At 36.0% G+C, this 18,191-nt stretch overlaps 3 protein-coding genes across 3 annotated transcripts; 1 reads left to right on the top strand and 2 right to left on the bottom strand.

Annotated features, from left to right (window-relative positions):
• Window positions 1-585: 585 nt before the first annotated feature.
• Window positions 586-1,820, bottom strand: LOC106648264 (U1 small nuclear ribonucleoprotein C). Its single transcript, XM_014365013.2, has 2 exons — window positions 1,115-1,820; window positions 586-1,035 (listed from the first exon to the last, which is right to left on the bottom strand). Exons 1-2 carry the CDS (start codon window positions 1,404-1,406, stop codon window positions 815-817), a joined length of 513 nt encoding a protein of 170 aa, XP_014220499.1. The 5' UTR covers window positions 1,407-1,820; the 3' UTR covers window positions 586-814.
• A 2,478-nt stretch (window positions 1,821-4,298) lies between these two features.
• On the bottom strand, window positions 4,299-8,713 carry LOC106648203 (protein ABHD17B). The gene is made up of 5 exons (XM_023458614.1): window positions 8,287-8,713; window positions 8,017-8,211; window positions 6,614-7,243; window positions 6,336-6,468; window positions 4,299-6,224 (listed from the first exon to the last, which is right to left on the bottom strand). Exons 2-5 carry the CDS (start codon window positions 8,034-8,036, stop codon window positions 6,141-6,143), a joined length of 867 nt encoding a protein of 288 aa, XP_023314382.1. The 5' UTR covers window positions 8,037-8,211; window positions 8,287-8,713; the 3' UTR covers window positions 4,299-6,140.
• A 2,228-nt stretch (window positions 8,714-10,941) lies between these two features.
• Window positions 10,942-18,178, top strand: LOC106648372. Its single transcript, XM_014365227.2, has 6 exons — window positions 10,942-11,850; window positions 11,958-12,016; window positions 12,096-12,995; window positions 13,075-13,404; window positions 13,637-14,634; window positions 14,715-18,178. Exons 1-6 carry the CDS (start codon window positions 11,826-11,828, stop codon window positions 16,039-16,041), a joined length of 3,639 nt encoding a protein of 1,212 aa, XP_014220713.1. The 5' UTR covers window positions 10,942-11,825; the 3' UTR covers window positions 16,042-18,178.
• The last annotated feature ends 13 nt before the right edge of the window (window positions 18,179-18,191 follow it).

The raw sequence follows: 18,191 nt of genomic DNA, 5'->3' as shown, positions 1-18,191 counted from the left end.
TGGACTAACTTTTTGAGTTTGAACATCTTCATTATGGCCTGAATTTGTTATTTTAATAATTAAGATAGGAATTGACATAAAAATCCACAGGGTAAGAGGTAGAATCCATTATAGGATTTAAGTAGATTTTGATGTGTCAATTTTTTATTCCGGGTATGCTCTATTAGACTCATTCATATGCAAATGGCTGCATTATTTTACCTGCAGAGTTGGCCAAGCTAAAATAATAATTTAAAAATTATTTGATTAAAAATTGACTAATGAATTAATTGATTTAAAAATTCAACATGGAAATCCATCTAAATATTTTAAACAAGGTCCTCAATGTAAATTCTTTAGGTGATAAATCATAGTTGTGCACAAAGGTAACGGAGATACATGTTACAAAGTTGTAACAACATAAACAGATAATCCTCCTGCAATGATTTCAACAAAATTTCAAGAAACACCGGGAATCTGTATAGAATTATAATTAATAAATTTTGATATAATTTTTTTTCCAACAAGGAAATAAAAAATATTTCAAGTCAAATGTTTATCAAGATGCTATGCTCTTTTTATTTTAATTTATAAGCATTCAAGTTTTAATCTTAAAACTTTAAGGCTTTAAAAATTTTTATGGACAATATTCACAATATGATATATAAATATATACACTTAATTAAATTTGCTAATTAAAGTTAAATTAATCTTACATTCATGTAAAACGATACATGTAATTCATGATTACAAAATTTCTGTTTCCAATATAATTCCGTTGAATTTTATACAGTTAAATCAAGCTGAAAAAATTAATTCAAACTAGATCTATAGTCTACTTTTTCATTGGCTGTCCTGTCATAATTTGAGGAGGTGGTCCTGGTGGTCGGATAGGACCCATTGGACCCATAGGACCAAGCATGGGTCCCATGTGACCCATCATCGGTGGTCTAACACCCATCATACCTGGTGGTACTGGTCCATGAGGACCCATCATCATAGGTCCCCCAGGTCCCATTGGACCTCCAGGATGCATACCAGGGGGTGGCATCATACCTGAATAAGTGACAATTTAAATTAAATATTAAATCAAATGTATTTAGTATAAATATAATTGTAAATTGTATGAATGTACCTGGGGGTGCTCCTGTTGGTGGTGGTACTCCAGGTCGCACGCCAGGCGCAAGATTAGCTGGTGGTGGAATAGCAGCTCCTTGCTTTGGAGCAAAAGGATTCGAAGCAATTTTGCCAGCTTTGAATGCCGCAGTTGTCGCGTCGATCAAATGCTGAGCTTGTTCTTCCATCCATTTCTGATAAAAATATTTCACGTTATCCTTGTGCTTCCTTCCTTGACAATGTGTTTTTCTGACACTTGGAGAGTCATGAGTCAAGTAGGTATCACAATAGTCACAATAGTACTTCGGCATATTTCAACAAAATTCAAAGTATTCACACAATGTATGAGTGTTTATCACTATTTCAGGTTAGAGAGACTGTGTTCACGCACTGTTTGAAAGTTTGTTTCTGGCGATTGAAGTCTTCAGCCGACTAGGGTTATGAAAATACCGATGCAGAAGATGGCGCGTCGAGCGATTTTTTATTACTGACTGACAGCGGACAGCGCTCTCAAAAGTTGAAAATAAAAATATTTATTTTAAATCTTTTTTTACATTTATTAAAATAAAAAATATGATTGTTTTTTCATAACCCTGATGCAGACAGCAACAAGAGAAGCCCTCAGCTTGGCAAGTTGCTTCCTAAGACCTCTCCAAAATTTGAATTTCTAATCGTTTCTTAATAATTGTTTGTTCATTATTATTACTTGAATTGAAAATAGCATGAAAATAATAAAGAGATAACTCGAATAAATTTTTCAATTTTTCACAGAATTTTATTTTGCGTTAGTACCAGTAATTCAGAATAATTTTAAAAATATCGAGTAATAATTACATAAGAAAAGATTTAACTATCAAAAAAGAAAAGATTATAAATACAAAATTATAAAATAAATTAATCGTACGATGCTATCCATAAAGCAACTTATTAATGTGTTTAAACTAAAGATACTTTTACTATTCATATTTTTTTGTATTCATTGGATGTGAATTTATTTAGCAACGATTAAAATGAAATCGATTACACAAGTTTTAAAATATATTAACGATTGTGTGAGCAGTTTTGGTCTGCTGGGCGGAGTATATGCTTTTAGAAAAAATTTTGTTTGTCAATAAATACAAAAGACTTGGCGCACCCGTATTACGATTTCTTTCCTGCAAATGAAAAATTGACAAATTTTGTCCCTCAATTTACGGTAAGCTTTACCATCGCGTACACAAAACTTGTTAAATTGGACACAATTTTCTTAACGATTAACGCTTGTCTCGCTACACAACAAAATTCATTATTTCGGCATTCATGTACATCTATTTTGTTTAGCTCATATATTATTGATAATGCGCAATAATCATTAAGTAAGTACGTATATCATAACGAGTAAAATGAATGATTCGAAACACAGGCACATGCTCGTAACAATTATGCCGAGATACTTTATAAAAAAATCTCTCTCGTCCAACTTCTGTTTTACAATGCTAAATATTAGAATATATTTTTATAATTTATAATCAGTTTTGTTTTTAAGACTATGCATGTATATTTTTTATAGATATATTAGTATTTACAGTATTATAATGTATTATAGCATAATGAAAAAATGTTTACATGAAATATTTTTTCAGTTTAAAAACAGTTTGCAACTAAACGATCAATTTTAATATCTTAGAAATTACGAAAATAATAAATCAATCATCAATCGTCGATATGTTTTAAGATTTTAAAATGATCGATAGTAGAAGATAAATGTCAAACTGTTACTTCATATCGAAGGCTATATTGTATCTATTATACACGTGTGTTGAATAAATTATCATACTAGTGATTTATAAATATTTACATTTTTGTGTTATAAAAATACTAACAAGAAACGCATTATGGTCGAAGTCAATTAGGGTTTTAGCTTCTCTTTGATCTCTTTATTTTATTTTTTTTTTCATTTAAATAAATTAACAAGTGTGAAGTAGAAATTTGGCAGTGTATTGTCCCTAGCTATGTTAAGTTGCATCACCTTTCTTTTTCTTAGATGCACCTGCATTATTAATCTTATAATTACTGTATTCATCAACTTCCATTACTTTAGTTGAAATATATAATTTTGTTGTACAGCTTGTATAGAAACTTTGTAGGTCAGTCGTTTCAAATATTGTTGTTATTTATTATTGTTTTTATATTATCATTTTAAAAATGCATCCATAATGGTAAACCAACGTTCATTAAACAAATAAGAAAAGCCGGTAATTTTATATTACCAAATTTAACATCAACTAGTTACTACAATGATAGCTTAAAATTACGATTGCAATGGTTTTTTTTATAAAATCAAATTTATATCAAGATTTATGAAAATATATGACAATTTACCATTTCTTAGTAAAATTTTAAAGCGCATATGAGAATAATATTACGACACACTTAATCATCTTTTTTAATTTTTTTTTAAAGTGCTCTAGTAATAACTGATTGTAATATTATTTATGATAATATATATTCAAGTATTATAGTTTTTGGTGAACAAAACCATGAAAAATCTAATTGTATGTTTCGATAAAATTAAATTCAGCACTTTTGTCAATAACAAAATGACAGTAACATTAGTCACAAATGCTCTGTTTTATACAAATTTATAATTTTTTTACTATATTTCAAGTAACAGTGCGTGATATATATAGGCGCAATTTATTCCGTTAATTTATATTAATATTTCCGTACTGTTTGATGTAAAAAATGTAATGTTACTATGAAGTATTAGTGCATTTGAATCAATTACCGGCATCATTTTAACTTCATCACATTTTTTTTGGCAAAATATAATATTGCTTACATTTACATAAAGTATCAACACTGAAATGTATTAGGCGAATTATAATTTGATTAAATGATTTGAAGACAGAAATTTGGTTCTTAATAAAAACAAATGAACATTATTTTAGTAATACAAGTATATAATACGAATTAACATTGTCATTGTTTAATAATTTTACGACAAATATCGAATTTATTCAAATGCTTTAAAGTAAATTTGATCTGATTAAGTTAGCATTTGTAAAACTTTTGTCATCAAATTATAAGTATAATATTTTAATTTTTTTTTAAATTTTCAAGTAACATACAGTAGTACAAACATGGAAGAAACTACCTTCATTTTTTAGTTCATATATGAGTAAACAACAGTAAATAAATTGTGAAATAATTATTCAGTGTTCTTTGGCACTTTTGTTGCGCACGCGATTCTTCTTTAATATTATGTACTTACATTAATTTTAAGAATACAAATAGTCAACTTTTACAACATTCGTTTTATACACAAAATGAATTGGAAATAATAATTCTGCATGAGTTTTGAATTTTATGAATTTTATTATGAGATTCGCTCATAATACTAGAGGGAATATTTCCGTTTTCCAGAAGTTAATAGATTGTCCCAACTTTTCAATGATCATGAATGGCTATGTAATATTACTTAGAATTCATTTTATTGCACCATCAAATGATATTTTTTCTTCTATTAGTATGAGCGAAAACATCCATTTTTTAAACTTATTTAACAAAGACATGCATACTTGTTTGAAAATAAAGTTTACAGAAAAAACAATGAGTTCTGTTTGTACTCTCATTAGCTTAAATATCTTAAGATACAAAAGATCAATATATTAATTTATAGAATCAGTATCAAATTGTTTTCTTCATAAAAATGCATTATTTTATAATTATAGTATTAATTTAAGATCTCATTTATATGCATTATTGTATATTTATAAACAAAGAGCATTTTCTAAAATACAAAGAACAATTACATAATATTTCAAATGCATGTACAGATTCGAGACATTGAGAACTTTTCAGTTTTACGTCATTCATTTTATACAATTAACCTATTAATTACAGAAGTTTTGAAGCATCAGGATCAAGATCTTCACAGAATTTTTTTCAAAAGAGAGCATCAACTTTCAACAGCAAAAGTTCTCAAGTGGCACTAATCTTGAAAAGGACAATTGTTAACAAAAAAATCCAGGACAGCCAAGGTTCACTCACAAATAGTGAGGTTTTTTGGTCGTTGGTGTAAATGAGTAACAACGTTAAATCTAAAAACGTTCCTCGGGCTTGGCCCGAGATAACTTATCTCAGCGTTGTGGACTACGACTACCCGTCGATGCTCTACTTGCTGGTCTTGTCAGGTCAGGCTCAGCCAATTTGTTGCATGTGGGCGAGGAGACTTTGTCACTGAGACCACCACTGCTTGCTTTCTTACTTTGAGCATGTAACGGACTTTCACAGCAACCAGTATTCAGAGTTTCGCTGGACAATATTTTTGAGCTAGCTGCGAGACGCGATGCACAAGGTGAATACTTGGCCAGACTCAAATTACTATTTTTGTTGTTTTCTTCCTTGGTTAGTTGTAAAGTCGAATTGGGTTTCTTCAAGGGTGAAGTAGATGAAGTACGCTTAGCAGTTAATACCACTCCGGCAGCGGCTGTTGCCGCATTTTTTGAGATTTGATTCGATGAGCCTTGTTTACAGCTGCCACACCAAGTAAATTTATTCGGTGGTTTCTTTTTGACATTGCCTGATATTTTGGTTTTTTGCAGGGGTGGAGGTGGCACAGGTGCCTCTATACTTGACTCACTTTGAGGACTTAAGCTTGTTTCAGCTTCACTTGAATTAGAACAGCAGTTTTCTACTTGAATTTTGAGCTTAGCACGAGCTGTTGGTCCATCTAGACTTCGTTCTTTTGGTGTATCATTGTTAATAGATTTTGTTTGTAGTCGCTCACCAGGAAAAAAGAAAATATCATCTCCAGCCTTCATAGACTTTTTCGGGACTCCCTTTTTGGCAACTGGAGTAGGAGCTGCTGGAGGGGGTGGAGAAACAACAGGCTCTGAACTAGGGCTCGAACTAGTTGAACTTACACTAGAGATACTTGATATAGAGTCTGGACAAGGTTGCTGGTGCTGTAAATTGTTTTTAGGAATTTTTTTGTTATTTGTATTATTGGTTTGTGCGCCAACACCGCCGCCCCCACCCGCTTGGGAGAGGCTCAGTCGACGTCAGTTTACCAGTTCAACGCTAACAAACTGTTTTAGTCGTTCTAAATACTGGTTATAAAGTTCAACATCATTGTGACCAGCTCCCTGAAAAAATAAAAATGATAGATTGAAGATGCTTCATTAGATGAAGTAAATGTAGTCATTCATTATAATTAAAAAATGACACCGTCCAAAAATAATTTTAGAAAAACTTACCTCAACCCATAAAGGTTCAACTGCTCTAGGACACCTTTCATAAATTGCTAAACCGTGATTAAAATTGATGACTTCATCGTCTGTACCATGTATCACCAGTACTGGTGATGTAACTTTTGGGACTTTGTCAATGCTGTAAAATTAAATTTATTTATCATATTCAAGCTCTAAATTAAATAGGAATGCATTATACATAGATAAGTCAATGAAGATAAATGGACTATTATTACTAGCAGGATTGGTGTGGAATAAAAAAACTTCTGAATCAATATACATACCTAGGAAAAGCATCAAAGAACCAGGTTCTCTTGGTATTAGGAAATGCCACCCGCATACCAGACATCAATGGAGAGTGCAACACAACAGCTCCAACTTCGTACCTGGATGCAAGGTCCACCGTAGGCACTGTACCTATGCTCTGACCATAGAGAATAATATTCTCTGGACTTATGCCGTATCTAGTTCTGAGAGCGTGCCAGGCAGCGTCTATGTCCGCATAGAGGTTCTTCTCCGAGGGTTTGCCACCGGATACCCCGTAGCCCGAATAATCGTAACTGAATATATTACAATTGATTCTTGTGCCAAGGCCGAGATAGAAGCTCGACATTTGTCCAAGATCCACGGCATTGCCATGGGAAAAGAGTATGGTAAATCTGGCGGTGGCGGAACATCTGACGAAGAGGCAGGCTATCCGATTGCCTCGCGAGGTGCGTGCATAGAAGCCCTCGACGGACTCCTTTTCGCGCTCGGTGTACTGCCATTCGGCGCGCTCAGACAGGCTGATGCTGTACTTGGAGCCCTCCTCCTCGTGAAAGCTGTAGGTCGGCTCAGGCGGCAGAAAGGCCAGCTTGGCTGCTATCCTCGAAGGGCAAGGCGGGCAGCAGAACAGGCAGCATAACTCGCTGAAACTTAAGCCGTTCATCGTAGACGCTTGAGAACTTTTTTATAACGTCACTCTGTCTTTGTTGTTAACTTGTTAGTAGTTGGATGGTTGATGAGTGTTGTTGCGTGCGACGACGTGCAGCCTATTTTTTACCCCCTTTATTATATGAATCAACGGCTGATGTCGATGCAACAAGGGGATGAAATGGCTGCACTGATGCGACGACTCACACACAAAGCAAAACAACGCCGTAATAGCACGCACAGTCGAGATTTATATTTCTATACATATATAATCAAGGATGACTGAGAGAAGAGTGTTTGGAAATTTTGTTATTCTTCGATCGCACACTCACACATACGCACACAATTGCTGGCAGTAGCAGCAGTAACTAGTATTCGTTATGTACGATGGATGTTTGGATGTATGCGTGCGGGTGAAATGAGTTATCCGTACATACATATGAAACATTTGCGGACAACACGCACTTTCATGTGTCTTACACCCGTTTTGCTGCGAGTCCGTCAAGAGTCACTCCGTGCACGTCAACTAGCAGCATGTATTATATATATACACAGCTGGTATATAATGATCACACAAGCATGCACAATGTAATGCACTTGGTTGACTTATTTTCCCCTTCTTTCACGCACACTCTCACCGATTAATAATGCTCGTGTACTTTTAATTTTTGTCACCGTTGTTTTTGCTGCCTTTTTTTTTGTTAAAACTTATTTACGAAGAGACTTACGACCTAAGAGGCTTAGTTTGGTATATTAGTATAGGTCCTATACTCACGAGTTAATAAACTGCTGCATAATTGTTCTTTGTCACTGCGGATAGATATAGTCGTCGACGCAGTCCGACTTTTACGTGCCTAATGTCTGTGGTACGAGGCACACGTATAACGCAGCGTATGTGTACAAATCACGTACATGAACGTATACGCCGTTGTGTCTCCCGACGACGAACTCTCCGAGTCTTGAAAATTTTCTGTAAACACGCAACAAGAGTCAAGACTCCTCGGCGGCTATACAACTTAATGTATACTACTGGATGATGATATACATATATATAGAGCTATATGTCTCTGGCGCACTCAAACTACAACGAAGCAGACACTGCTGGTCTGCTCTGCTTTGAGGAAGAATTCGGCCGCCGGGACAGCCGAGCGAATCGGAGAAATTCGTCCGACGTACGCGTGTACGTGTGTGTCGTATCGGTGTGTATTACATACATGTATAACCACTACATCGAATGGCGCGCGCTCGTCTATGAATCGCGACTTTTAGGCGTAAACGCGTGTAAATGCAGCCTATTCGTTTGTATAACTTTGGACTTCTAAGTGCGATTGTAAATGTGTGTGTGTGTGTGTGACTGTCTGTGTGTATAGTCGAGGTTCGCGCATACACAGGTGTGCGCAACTTGCCGAATGCCGATGTACCGGAACGCGTTAGACTCACGGCGAAGACTCTCCTCTGTGCGCGATGTGTCGCTTGTACTACTCACTGGCATATATATAGACGTACATCGGCTAATACGCTCCGTACGTCATGTATGTATCTGCTCATGAATGTATAAGTGACGCACTCGGCGGAGAAAAATATTTATATTCATACAAATATATGTGTAGTGTGTGCACAACATTCGTACACTCGCACACGTACGCAAACGCACACATGCAGCGAATGTACTCTCAATGCGCTCATGCTCTGAGTCAGCCATGACAGCTCGGAGGAAAAAAATAAAGGAAAGAGAGAGAGAGAGAGAGAGATTTCGCCCCTCTTGGCGCATAAGCACAGCTCTGTGCAAGGAATGCATCGTGCAAGAGTTCTGTATGTATGTGTTCTGGTTCTGCGTTTGTATGTACATTGTGTATATGTACGAAGGTATTTATTATACACACGTAGAGAGAGAGGATCTCCCACTGCTTTTGCTGTATACTGCGGAAAATAATTCTCAAACGTACTCCTCCTATAGGTACATGTTGCATTACGTACTTATAGAAGGTTCGCTAAGTGCAGCGCGCGGGGTTCTGCACAATGCCCGCAGACTTGAAGTTTGCAGCCGTGATTCTTACTTGTCCTTATAAGTGAACAGGCGCGTAGAACGAAACAAAGTCGCAATCATTTTCCGAGTGCGACATTTTCTATACTCATCCGATCGGATGTCGATCGTCCATTAATTAAAAGCGCGAGAATGCGGCATATAATATCTGATCGACCCGATTTCGAAATGATGCATTACCTAACCGTTGACAACGTGCGTTCCATTCGTGATTTTTTCAGAAAAACGAGTAACTGTCAATAAGGACTTGGTTTTTGAAAATAGGTACTCAAATTGGTTTCTTGCAAGGTTTTACAGCGCCAAAAGTTTCCAAAGCTAGGGATAAAATTGACTTTTACCGCACGAGTGCGGCATAGAAGAAAATTATCGAACGGCAAATAACTTAGAATCAGGGAAATTTCCCTACACGTAGTTACGCTCTATTGACTTTCATATTCCATATCATTATAGAGAAACTAAGTTCTAAAAAATCTAGTATGAGATGTTATGAACATCTACAATCTGTGAAAATTTGTATCAATCTAAAGCCCGATCTATTGCTCTATATTACAATCAATATCATTGATGACGAAATACAAAAAACCCGTGATGGGATAAACGATGCGAATCTTACATCGGGTATATTGTCAACATTTTAAGCCTGCAAGTTTATTTTCAAAGAATTGCCGCATGAATTGGTAAGTTTGATTTTATTTTGAAATGTCAAACAACTCAGTAACGATCGCATATTTTGATGTAACTGTACGATAACGATGAGTATTCTTTGATCAAGGGTCTAGTTCTTATTAGTAAATATGAACAGTTCATTCTGAAGTAAGAAGCGCATTTGCAACTTTTGAGATCTATTTTGGTCGTTTTTCCACGCTACACACGTGCAGCGCTAGAATATTGGAACAATAGTGACGTAAAATCCCGCTTGGCTTCAGCTTGCTTTCTCTCTTTTTCTCAACGTATATATTTAGATCTCTCCGACTCTCTGTACTCGCACACTCCCACGTATAATGCCCAAGTACTTAGAAAAAGGTTTACGGGGGACTCGCGTCTCTATATGTGTGTGTGTGTGTGTGTGCACGTGTACATGTGCACAGTGCAGTAGGGGGCGCGCATGCGGTACTATACGGGGTCCAAAACTCCAAAGTGAATGTTCGATATGAGTTTGATTTTATTACGTCAGAAGATTCAATAGAAGATTTTTGAACTGTTATAGGCCACTAGTTGGAGAGATATTTTTCAAGCTCCTTATATGAATGCCTGTGTCAACGACAAACATTGGATTACGAATGATGGGATGCTATCTTCTCTCTATGTAGCTTTCACCGTGCTCCGTTCTTTCAAACAGACATGGGTTAGAAAATACATATATTCGATGTATCGGTGTGTGTACATGGGTGCGCTATAGTTCCATAGTGCTCTCTACTCCGCCCGCTAAGCCGTGTTTTCACGTACGATATTCTGTTGCGGAGCGCTTGCGCCTGCTTGCCTGGCGTGCAGATTGCAGAATCGAAGCGACGAATACTACGGTACGTCGTACACACGATGTACGAGCCGTGGCTAAGCGGGCAGAGGGGAAAGCGGGGAAAGCCAGGCAACCCACACTCGCTCTCCGATTCCATTCCGTGCAGCACGCAGCAAGCATAGAGCCAACCGAGTCGCGTCTGTGTTGGTGTCCATGCGCGTACATGTATTCGCGTATGTAGCCTTTGGAGTATGCCTGTGTAGTCGTGAGCTGCCTCACTATCTACGTACTGCGACCGAGTCCGAGTGGCGCACGAGCACACGAGCAAGCTGCATCTGTGCTGCATCTGCTTCTGTGTGAGTGAATTCGCGTGCTTGTGTCGGTGTGGCAGCAGTTCGCGAGACTGCGAAAAGTGCCATGCTTTATACCTATATCTGTATACATAGAGAAGTGTGCAGGAGAGAGGGAGAAAAAGTCAAGATGGCTTCGGAAGTTGCTGCTTCGGCCGTGGACGTATTGCTATACCATGGCACAGTATCAATCGCTAGTATTAAACGAGTCTGGCGCGATGTAAATAACGACAGGTAGAGACAACTTTGCGAATCGAGCCTAAATAATAATATTTGCGTATCAGTACACATCCGTGCGCCCTATAAAAGATTGGACAGTGGCCGACGACATCAGCAGTGCCAAGACAATCGTCATCGTCGAATTCGCAGCTTAATAATAGAATACACGCGAACGCGCGAGAACCGCAGAGCAGATCGCTGAATCCTGTTAACCGTGTGATCCACTCCTGGTGCTACGATCTACCTGTGAATTATAACCAAGCACTGCATCCTGCAGTTGCTTTTCTGACCCTCGAGACAGTTTTTACGCCCGCGGACGTAGTGTCATTTTGTGAACCCCAGTGCACGAATCAACCGTAGAGCTGGAGGAGCCCAGCAGTAGCTGTGGCGGTGCCGAGGTAGACCCTATTCTGGTCGACGTCGCTGCCGCAGCCAACGCGGATGCCCTCGTTGCCACGACCACTTCTTTCGTAGAGGATAGCGGCTCGGATTATGCGACGAGTCGTGCCGAGAACATGCCTACCGAGCACGAGCTACCAGGTTCGTAAATTTACCCTAAAACATGTAGTTGTGTCGCACGAGACTCAGAGTGCCAGCTTAATACTGTTCTACGAATCTTTCTAATTGCATCTTTTTCATTGTCACAGATGACAAACGGTTGTCCAGGCATGCAAGCGTCGAGAGTGCAGATACGAGTTTGCCCATTGTAAGTTCATGCCTATAACTACTGTAATCATCAATTTTATCGATGTAGATTTAATAACGTATTATTTTAATTTTTCTAGGTCGACTCTACTACTTTTCCCGAAAACGACGAAAAACCCATTGTCGTTGCACAGGCTGATGATGGTGGATTTGTTTGCAGCAAAAGTCCTCAGATCGCTGAAAGCTTGCAGAGCCAAAAACATCTTGAAATGAGCAGTCCAAAGAGTCCTGACTGTCCTTCCACAGTGTCAGCTGGTCCAAATAGTCCAGCAAGTGTTGTTATTGCAACCAAAAGCTCCATGACTTATGGCTTGCCCATGGTTTCAGATGGCAATACTTGGAAGTGCAAAGTTCCCAGTGAACCATCTGAAGCAAAAACAGCGCCAAAAGTAGAAAAAGCTTTTGTTCCTTGTGTAGTTAAAAGTGAAATTGAAGAAAACAATGTGTCTAATTGTGATACTGTTGAAACTGTAATTAAGGATAAAATTAAGAAAGAACCACTTGTTCTTAAAAGTGAAAAAGATGAATCAAAATCCAGAAGCAGTTCATCTCATAATAAAACGCATTCATCGTCGTCATCATCCTCAAAAGACAAGCATAAAGATTCAAGGTCTGATAGACACAGCTGCTCTAGGTGTTACAGAAGGAGCAAAATCAAAAAGAGTAATGTTGGTGTTCAGTGTCAAAGAGATAGAAAAAATAGTACGTCTCTAAGCCACAAATCTCCTAGTTATAAAAGTGAAATCAACTTGAATGGCAGCGAAGTTAAATTAGGTATGAATATAAGCCAGCGCAGGATTCTAGATAAACAATTTGAAAAAGTGGATAATTCTATTCATTTGGAAAACTTGAAGTACAAAGATTTTATTCACATTGAGACCTATCCTAATGGTGGGGCATCAATAGTTCGTATGTATCAAGATGAAATTTCTGTACTCTCCCCTGAAGAGCTTGATGAACTTGCAGAAGAGTATTTTAAGGTAAATTAGAAACTTTTTTAATCATTTTTTTATCCATAAATCTATAAGTATTCTTAAGAAGTATAAATTTTATGTTTAGGTTGTATTTGGTGAAGATGAAAATGGAAGAGCACACCATGTCATGGGTATTGTTCATAATTCTGCATCATATATGCCTGACTTACTAGATCACATGGCTGAATTGTATCCAAATCTAGTTGTAAAAAATGCAGTTCTTGGAAAAAAGAATGATGTTGAAACCACTACAATGCAAAAATATCAAGAACATGTTTATTCTACTTATACAAATGGCACTTTCAGATATGGCCCATTGCATCAAATAAGTGTAGTAGGTACAGTGCACGAAGAAACTGGAGGGTATTTCCCAGACATTTTAGAAATGCTCGAAAAGAATATTTTTCTTAAAAAAGTAAGTCACTGCATATTTACTAAATATTGTTTGTGTAAAAGTAATAGATAAAAGTAAAATTCCTTAATTTCATAATCCTGTCAATATCCTACTAAAAATTTTCCCGAATCTCCGACCTTTTGTAGTCCTGAACTATTGTTTAATACACATTCTTCTGTGATGTTCAAGTAAGCTTGTGGAGAAACTATTTTCTTAGAATATCAAACAACTAATGGGCCTTTTTATTATTTAGACGATGCCGTGGGGTAGTCTGTCAGCCGTACGAATGGAAAGCCCACGAGAATCAAATGATGGACCGATCCTCTGGGTTCGTCCTGGAGAGCAGTTGGTTCCTACAGCAGAGATGAAGCAAACTCCACTGAAGCGGCGTAGGACGGGCATCAACGAACTTCGAAATCTACAATATTTGCCACGAATCAGCGAAGCGCGCGAGTACATGTTTGAAGATCGTACTAGAGCACATGCCGATCATGTGGGGCATGGATTAGAACGACAAACCACGGCTGCTGTTGGCGTTTTAAAAGCCATCCATGGAGGCGAAGAATACAAGTTAAATCGCATCACAAAAGACGTTGTGGCTTTTCATGCGGCCGATTTTATTGAACTTACCGAAAAGTTACAACTCGATCTGCATGAACCTCCAATATCTCAGTGTGTACAGTGGTTGGAGGATGCTAAGCTTAATCAGCTGAGAAGACAAAATATACGATACGCTCGAATACAACTTTACGACAATGACATATATTTCTTGCCTAGAAATATAATCCATCAATTTCGAACTGTATCGGCTGTGTCGAGTGTAGCTTGGCACGTCAGACTTCAACAATATTATCCTGAAGATTTGGAGTCTTCAAAACAAATCAACTGTTCTGAAGATGAAGTGAATATCAAGAACCGAGAAAAAGCTAAACGAAAATTGATCATTGACACGGATGATTCTGACGATGACGCGACGAAGAAAAATGCCTCAAAGAAAGCCGAAAAGCGCACTAACTTTGACGAAGAGAAAAAAGCAAAAGAAAGAGCAGCTGAATACCAGGGTAATCTTAAAAAATCAGATCAACATCACAGAGACAAGAAGGCAAAAGTTCCCTCGCTTATACCTACTGTTTTAACTGAAGCAGAAACCGAAGCTGCTAATAAAGCTGCAGCGGAAAGAAAAAGATATAAAGAGAAGAAAGCAAAACGAGACGAAGAAAGAAGGAAAAGTCAGAACGATAAGAAAGACAGGTGAGTTTATTTCATTGAAATAGATTGTTAATATTATGTTTTTTGTTCAACTATTAATTAAATCTTTACAATATTTGTAGAAATGATGACCGCGAAACGAAAGATAAACAAGAGCATAGAGATAAAGAAAAACACAGAGACAGCGGCGAACGGCGTCATAGTAGTAGCAGTAAATCAAGTAATAGTGTTAATGGCAGCAAAAGTAATCACGACAGTAATCGTAAGCGTAGTGAAAAGTCTTCATCGTCTTCATCGTCGTTAATTGCTGCAAACAGAAGACCTAGCTCATCATCATCCTCAAGCCAGCATTCGTCAAAAATGGATAATCGATCAGCAATTTCAGAAAGCGAATCAAAAATGCCAAAAAAGACCGAACCAACAACGTCTCTGACGACTACCGATTCATCTTTATCAACAAATACGATGAAACCTGAAGCGACGCGTAATAACGCTAGTCCTGACGCAATTAAGCAAGAAAATATTGCCGTCAAAGTCGATACAGAACTGATCTCTGCTCGGCAAACTATTGGCAAAACATATGCTACGCAAGTAGTTGACAAGGCTCTCGAAATTGCCATTTATAAATCGAAGACGGAGAATGTGCAGGAAGTGTGTCAATCGTTTCGCGATGGAGTCGCGTCTGCTTCAAAAGAAATGCTTGAACGTATCCGAAAAGCGAGTCTTGAATTGGCAGAAAAGCTTTGTGGAGAAGACAAGACAGTTTTAGAAAAAACGTATAAATTACTAGAATCAGAAACTCTGACCTCGTTTGAATCTGAACTCGACTGTGCGACGGAGTTAGCAGTTAAAGCTCTGATTGAGATGGCTGAAGAAAGCAAAGAAGAACCTGCAAAAAAAACGGAAAAGTCTGAAATAGTGGATGTTACACCTACAGAAAATAACGTTGCATCTTCTTCTACGGATAAGGACAAAAGTACCGTAATTAGTGAGAAAAAATATCAAAATAGTGGCAGTGATGAAAAAAATAAAAGCAGCAGCAATGGCAGCATTCACAAACACGTAGACAAACATCGAAATCATAAAAAAACTGACCATCGAGATCGTCACGACAGAGATCGAGATCGAAAAAAGCACCATAGTAGCAGCAGTAGCAGTCATAGCAGCAGCCGGAACAGCAGCAGCAGCAGTCACCGGCACAAGGATTCAAAGAGTTCTTCAAGCATCAATTCTCATCACCGTAGCTCGCACTCTTCCTCATCTCACAAAAGTTCGTCTTCGTCGAGCGAACACAAATCGAGAAAGCATAAATCGAGTTCGAGTCTCGAACAACCAGATATCAAAAAGCCTAGAATCGACGAGACCGTGTCAACAGTGAATAATAACGAATTATCATCGTCGAATCAAATTATTGTGGCGACTTCTACAGTAGTCAATAACATTACATGACTCGAAAACCCTAGTATTCACGAAAAAATAGTACAACCTTAAATTTTCTCAAATTATTCTATTTTGTATTTATAGAATAATTGGTACGTATGGTTATTTTGATGAAAGAATAAGTAACTAATTGGAGCATCAGAAGTTTCGCCGGGAGCGAAGCAGGTTTTCTATTTGTATTTTCATTTTTTCCCCATTTGACTGTGAAAACTGATACACACTTTTTCAAAGTGTTGAATAATAATTTAACGTTTTAGCTAAATAATCGCTAAAAAATTCGAATTGAATTAAAATGAAATTTTACACATTTATTTGTAAACTAATTTGTACACAATTTTTTCAAATTTGACGTTTTTTTCTGCAGTAATCAATTTTTACTGTGAAAAATAGATTAGAATATGGTTACGAAAATTCTAAATAATTATAATGGTGCAGTATAGAAATTCGACTTAAGAACAGTGACACAGTTTTTGTGTTTGCAAGTTCAGTGTAAATAACAAATATTTATGAAGGTTCGCAATTATATTGCTGAGATGCCTAAAAAATATATATATATTTTTTTTTAATAACTGGGCAATAGCTTTTGCCCAAAAATTCTCTCTTAAAGAAATAATATGTACTTTTGAATTTAGTGCGCCCAATTATTAAAAGTATGATTTTTTATTTATTCGCAAGAATAATATTAAAACAATCACAATATGTGCTTGTGTTTCAAGCTGAAAATATTATATATGGTTTTGTAGAATAACTCAGGACAGTGATTTAATTGTGCTTGTATAAATTTTGTAAATGAAAATACTATTTCATGTTTTGGTATTAAAAAAACCATGATCAGTTTAGGAAATGAACACGAATTTCATTAAAAGATTTATTTCAAAATATTTGTTTAGTTTCGGTTACATTGACAATAATACAATGAACTCAATTTATTAGTCAGGTTATTTGTGAATTATGACAATTATTAATGTAGTAATTAAAGATGAATTGCACTCGTAGATGTAAATTGACTTTTAAATTTATTTTACTTTGAAAATGGATAATTATTACTTCGAAGTGATTAGTAGATTTTATTAAATTTAACAATGCAGAGAAAAAAACTAGAGCAATGTAAATTTGTACATAAAAACCAAACTATATTTGAGAATACGAAAAACACAGGAAATTTAATATAACTAAAAGAAAGTAAAAATAAAGCTTTAAACAACGATGAAAATCTTTGTCAAGTTTATTCAAACTTTCGAATAAAATTTCTAAGAGAATTAAAAAAAATCTCATGTTGTTTCAATAACTGCTGCTGGACGTTAAATGTAACTTTAGAACACTATGGATATACATTTATAAATAAGACAAATGTACACATTCTTCAAATTAATAATAATGTACCATTATACATTTTTTAACAGAATTTCGGTGAAATTAAATCCAAAGTCTTACACTAAACCGTTTTAAATCAGCTATATATATAAATTCCTGATAAAAGAATTTTTGATCAAAAATGTTATTTAAAGATGTTTACATTTGTCAAATCGGTATAAAGTATTCAGAATAAATAGCGGCGTTTTATTATTACATATACTATAATATATGTAATATACGACATTGACCGATAAAAAATGATAAACGTATATAGTTGATATATATAAAAATACTGTAGAATATAGTTTTACATATGTACCCATCTCACTTGTAGATTCGCATTCCAATTAGGTTTTTTAAAACAAAGGAAAAATGGTAAAAATAAAATTGTACTTTTATCATGCACACTTAGTAACTTTCTATGTCGTTTAAATAAAAAAAATATCTATGTGTGAATTTAACGTCACAAATTATCTTTAATATTCAAACTTGCCCTCTTATATACTCACTTTTCTGTTTCCAGAAATATTACGTTCTTTATATTTCTCAAGGTTGCAAGATCAACCTTTAGTTTTTTACTTGAGTACATTGGTAAAAAAAGTATGTTTTTATAATATCAAAGTTTCCCCGTTAGGGGAAAAATATACTTTAAAATGCTATTATCATTACTAAATTTAATATATTATCATACTACTAATTATATATAATTGTCTTGTTGTAATACCAGAAAAATTGTATGCTTGTACCTGCAAAATTGTTAGTATGATAAAAACATTTACAGCAAATTAAATCACGATGTTTCT

Source organism: Trichogramma pretiosum, unplaced genomic scaffold (genome assembly GCF_000599845.2).
Source record: "Trichogramma pretiosum strain Unisexual culture from Peru unplaced genomic scaffold, Tpre_2.0 scaffold24, whole genome shotgun sequence".
Classification (NCBI taxonomy): domain Eukaryota; kingdom Metazoa; phylum Arthropoda; class Insecta; order Hymenoptera; family Trichogrammatidae; genus Trichogramma; species Trichogramma pretiosum.
This window is presented reverse-complemented; position numbering and strand designations above follow the sequence as displayed.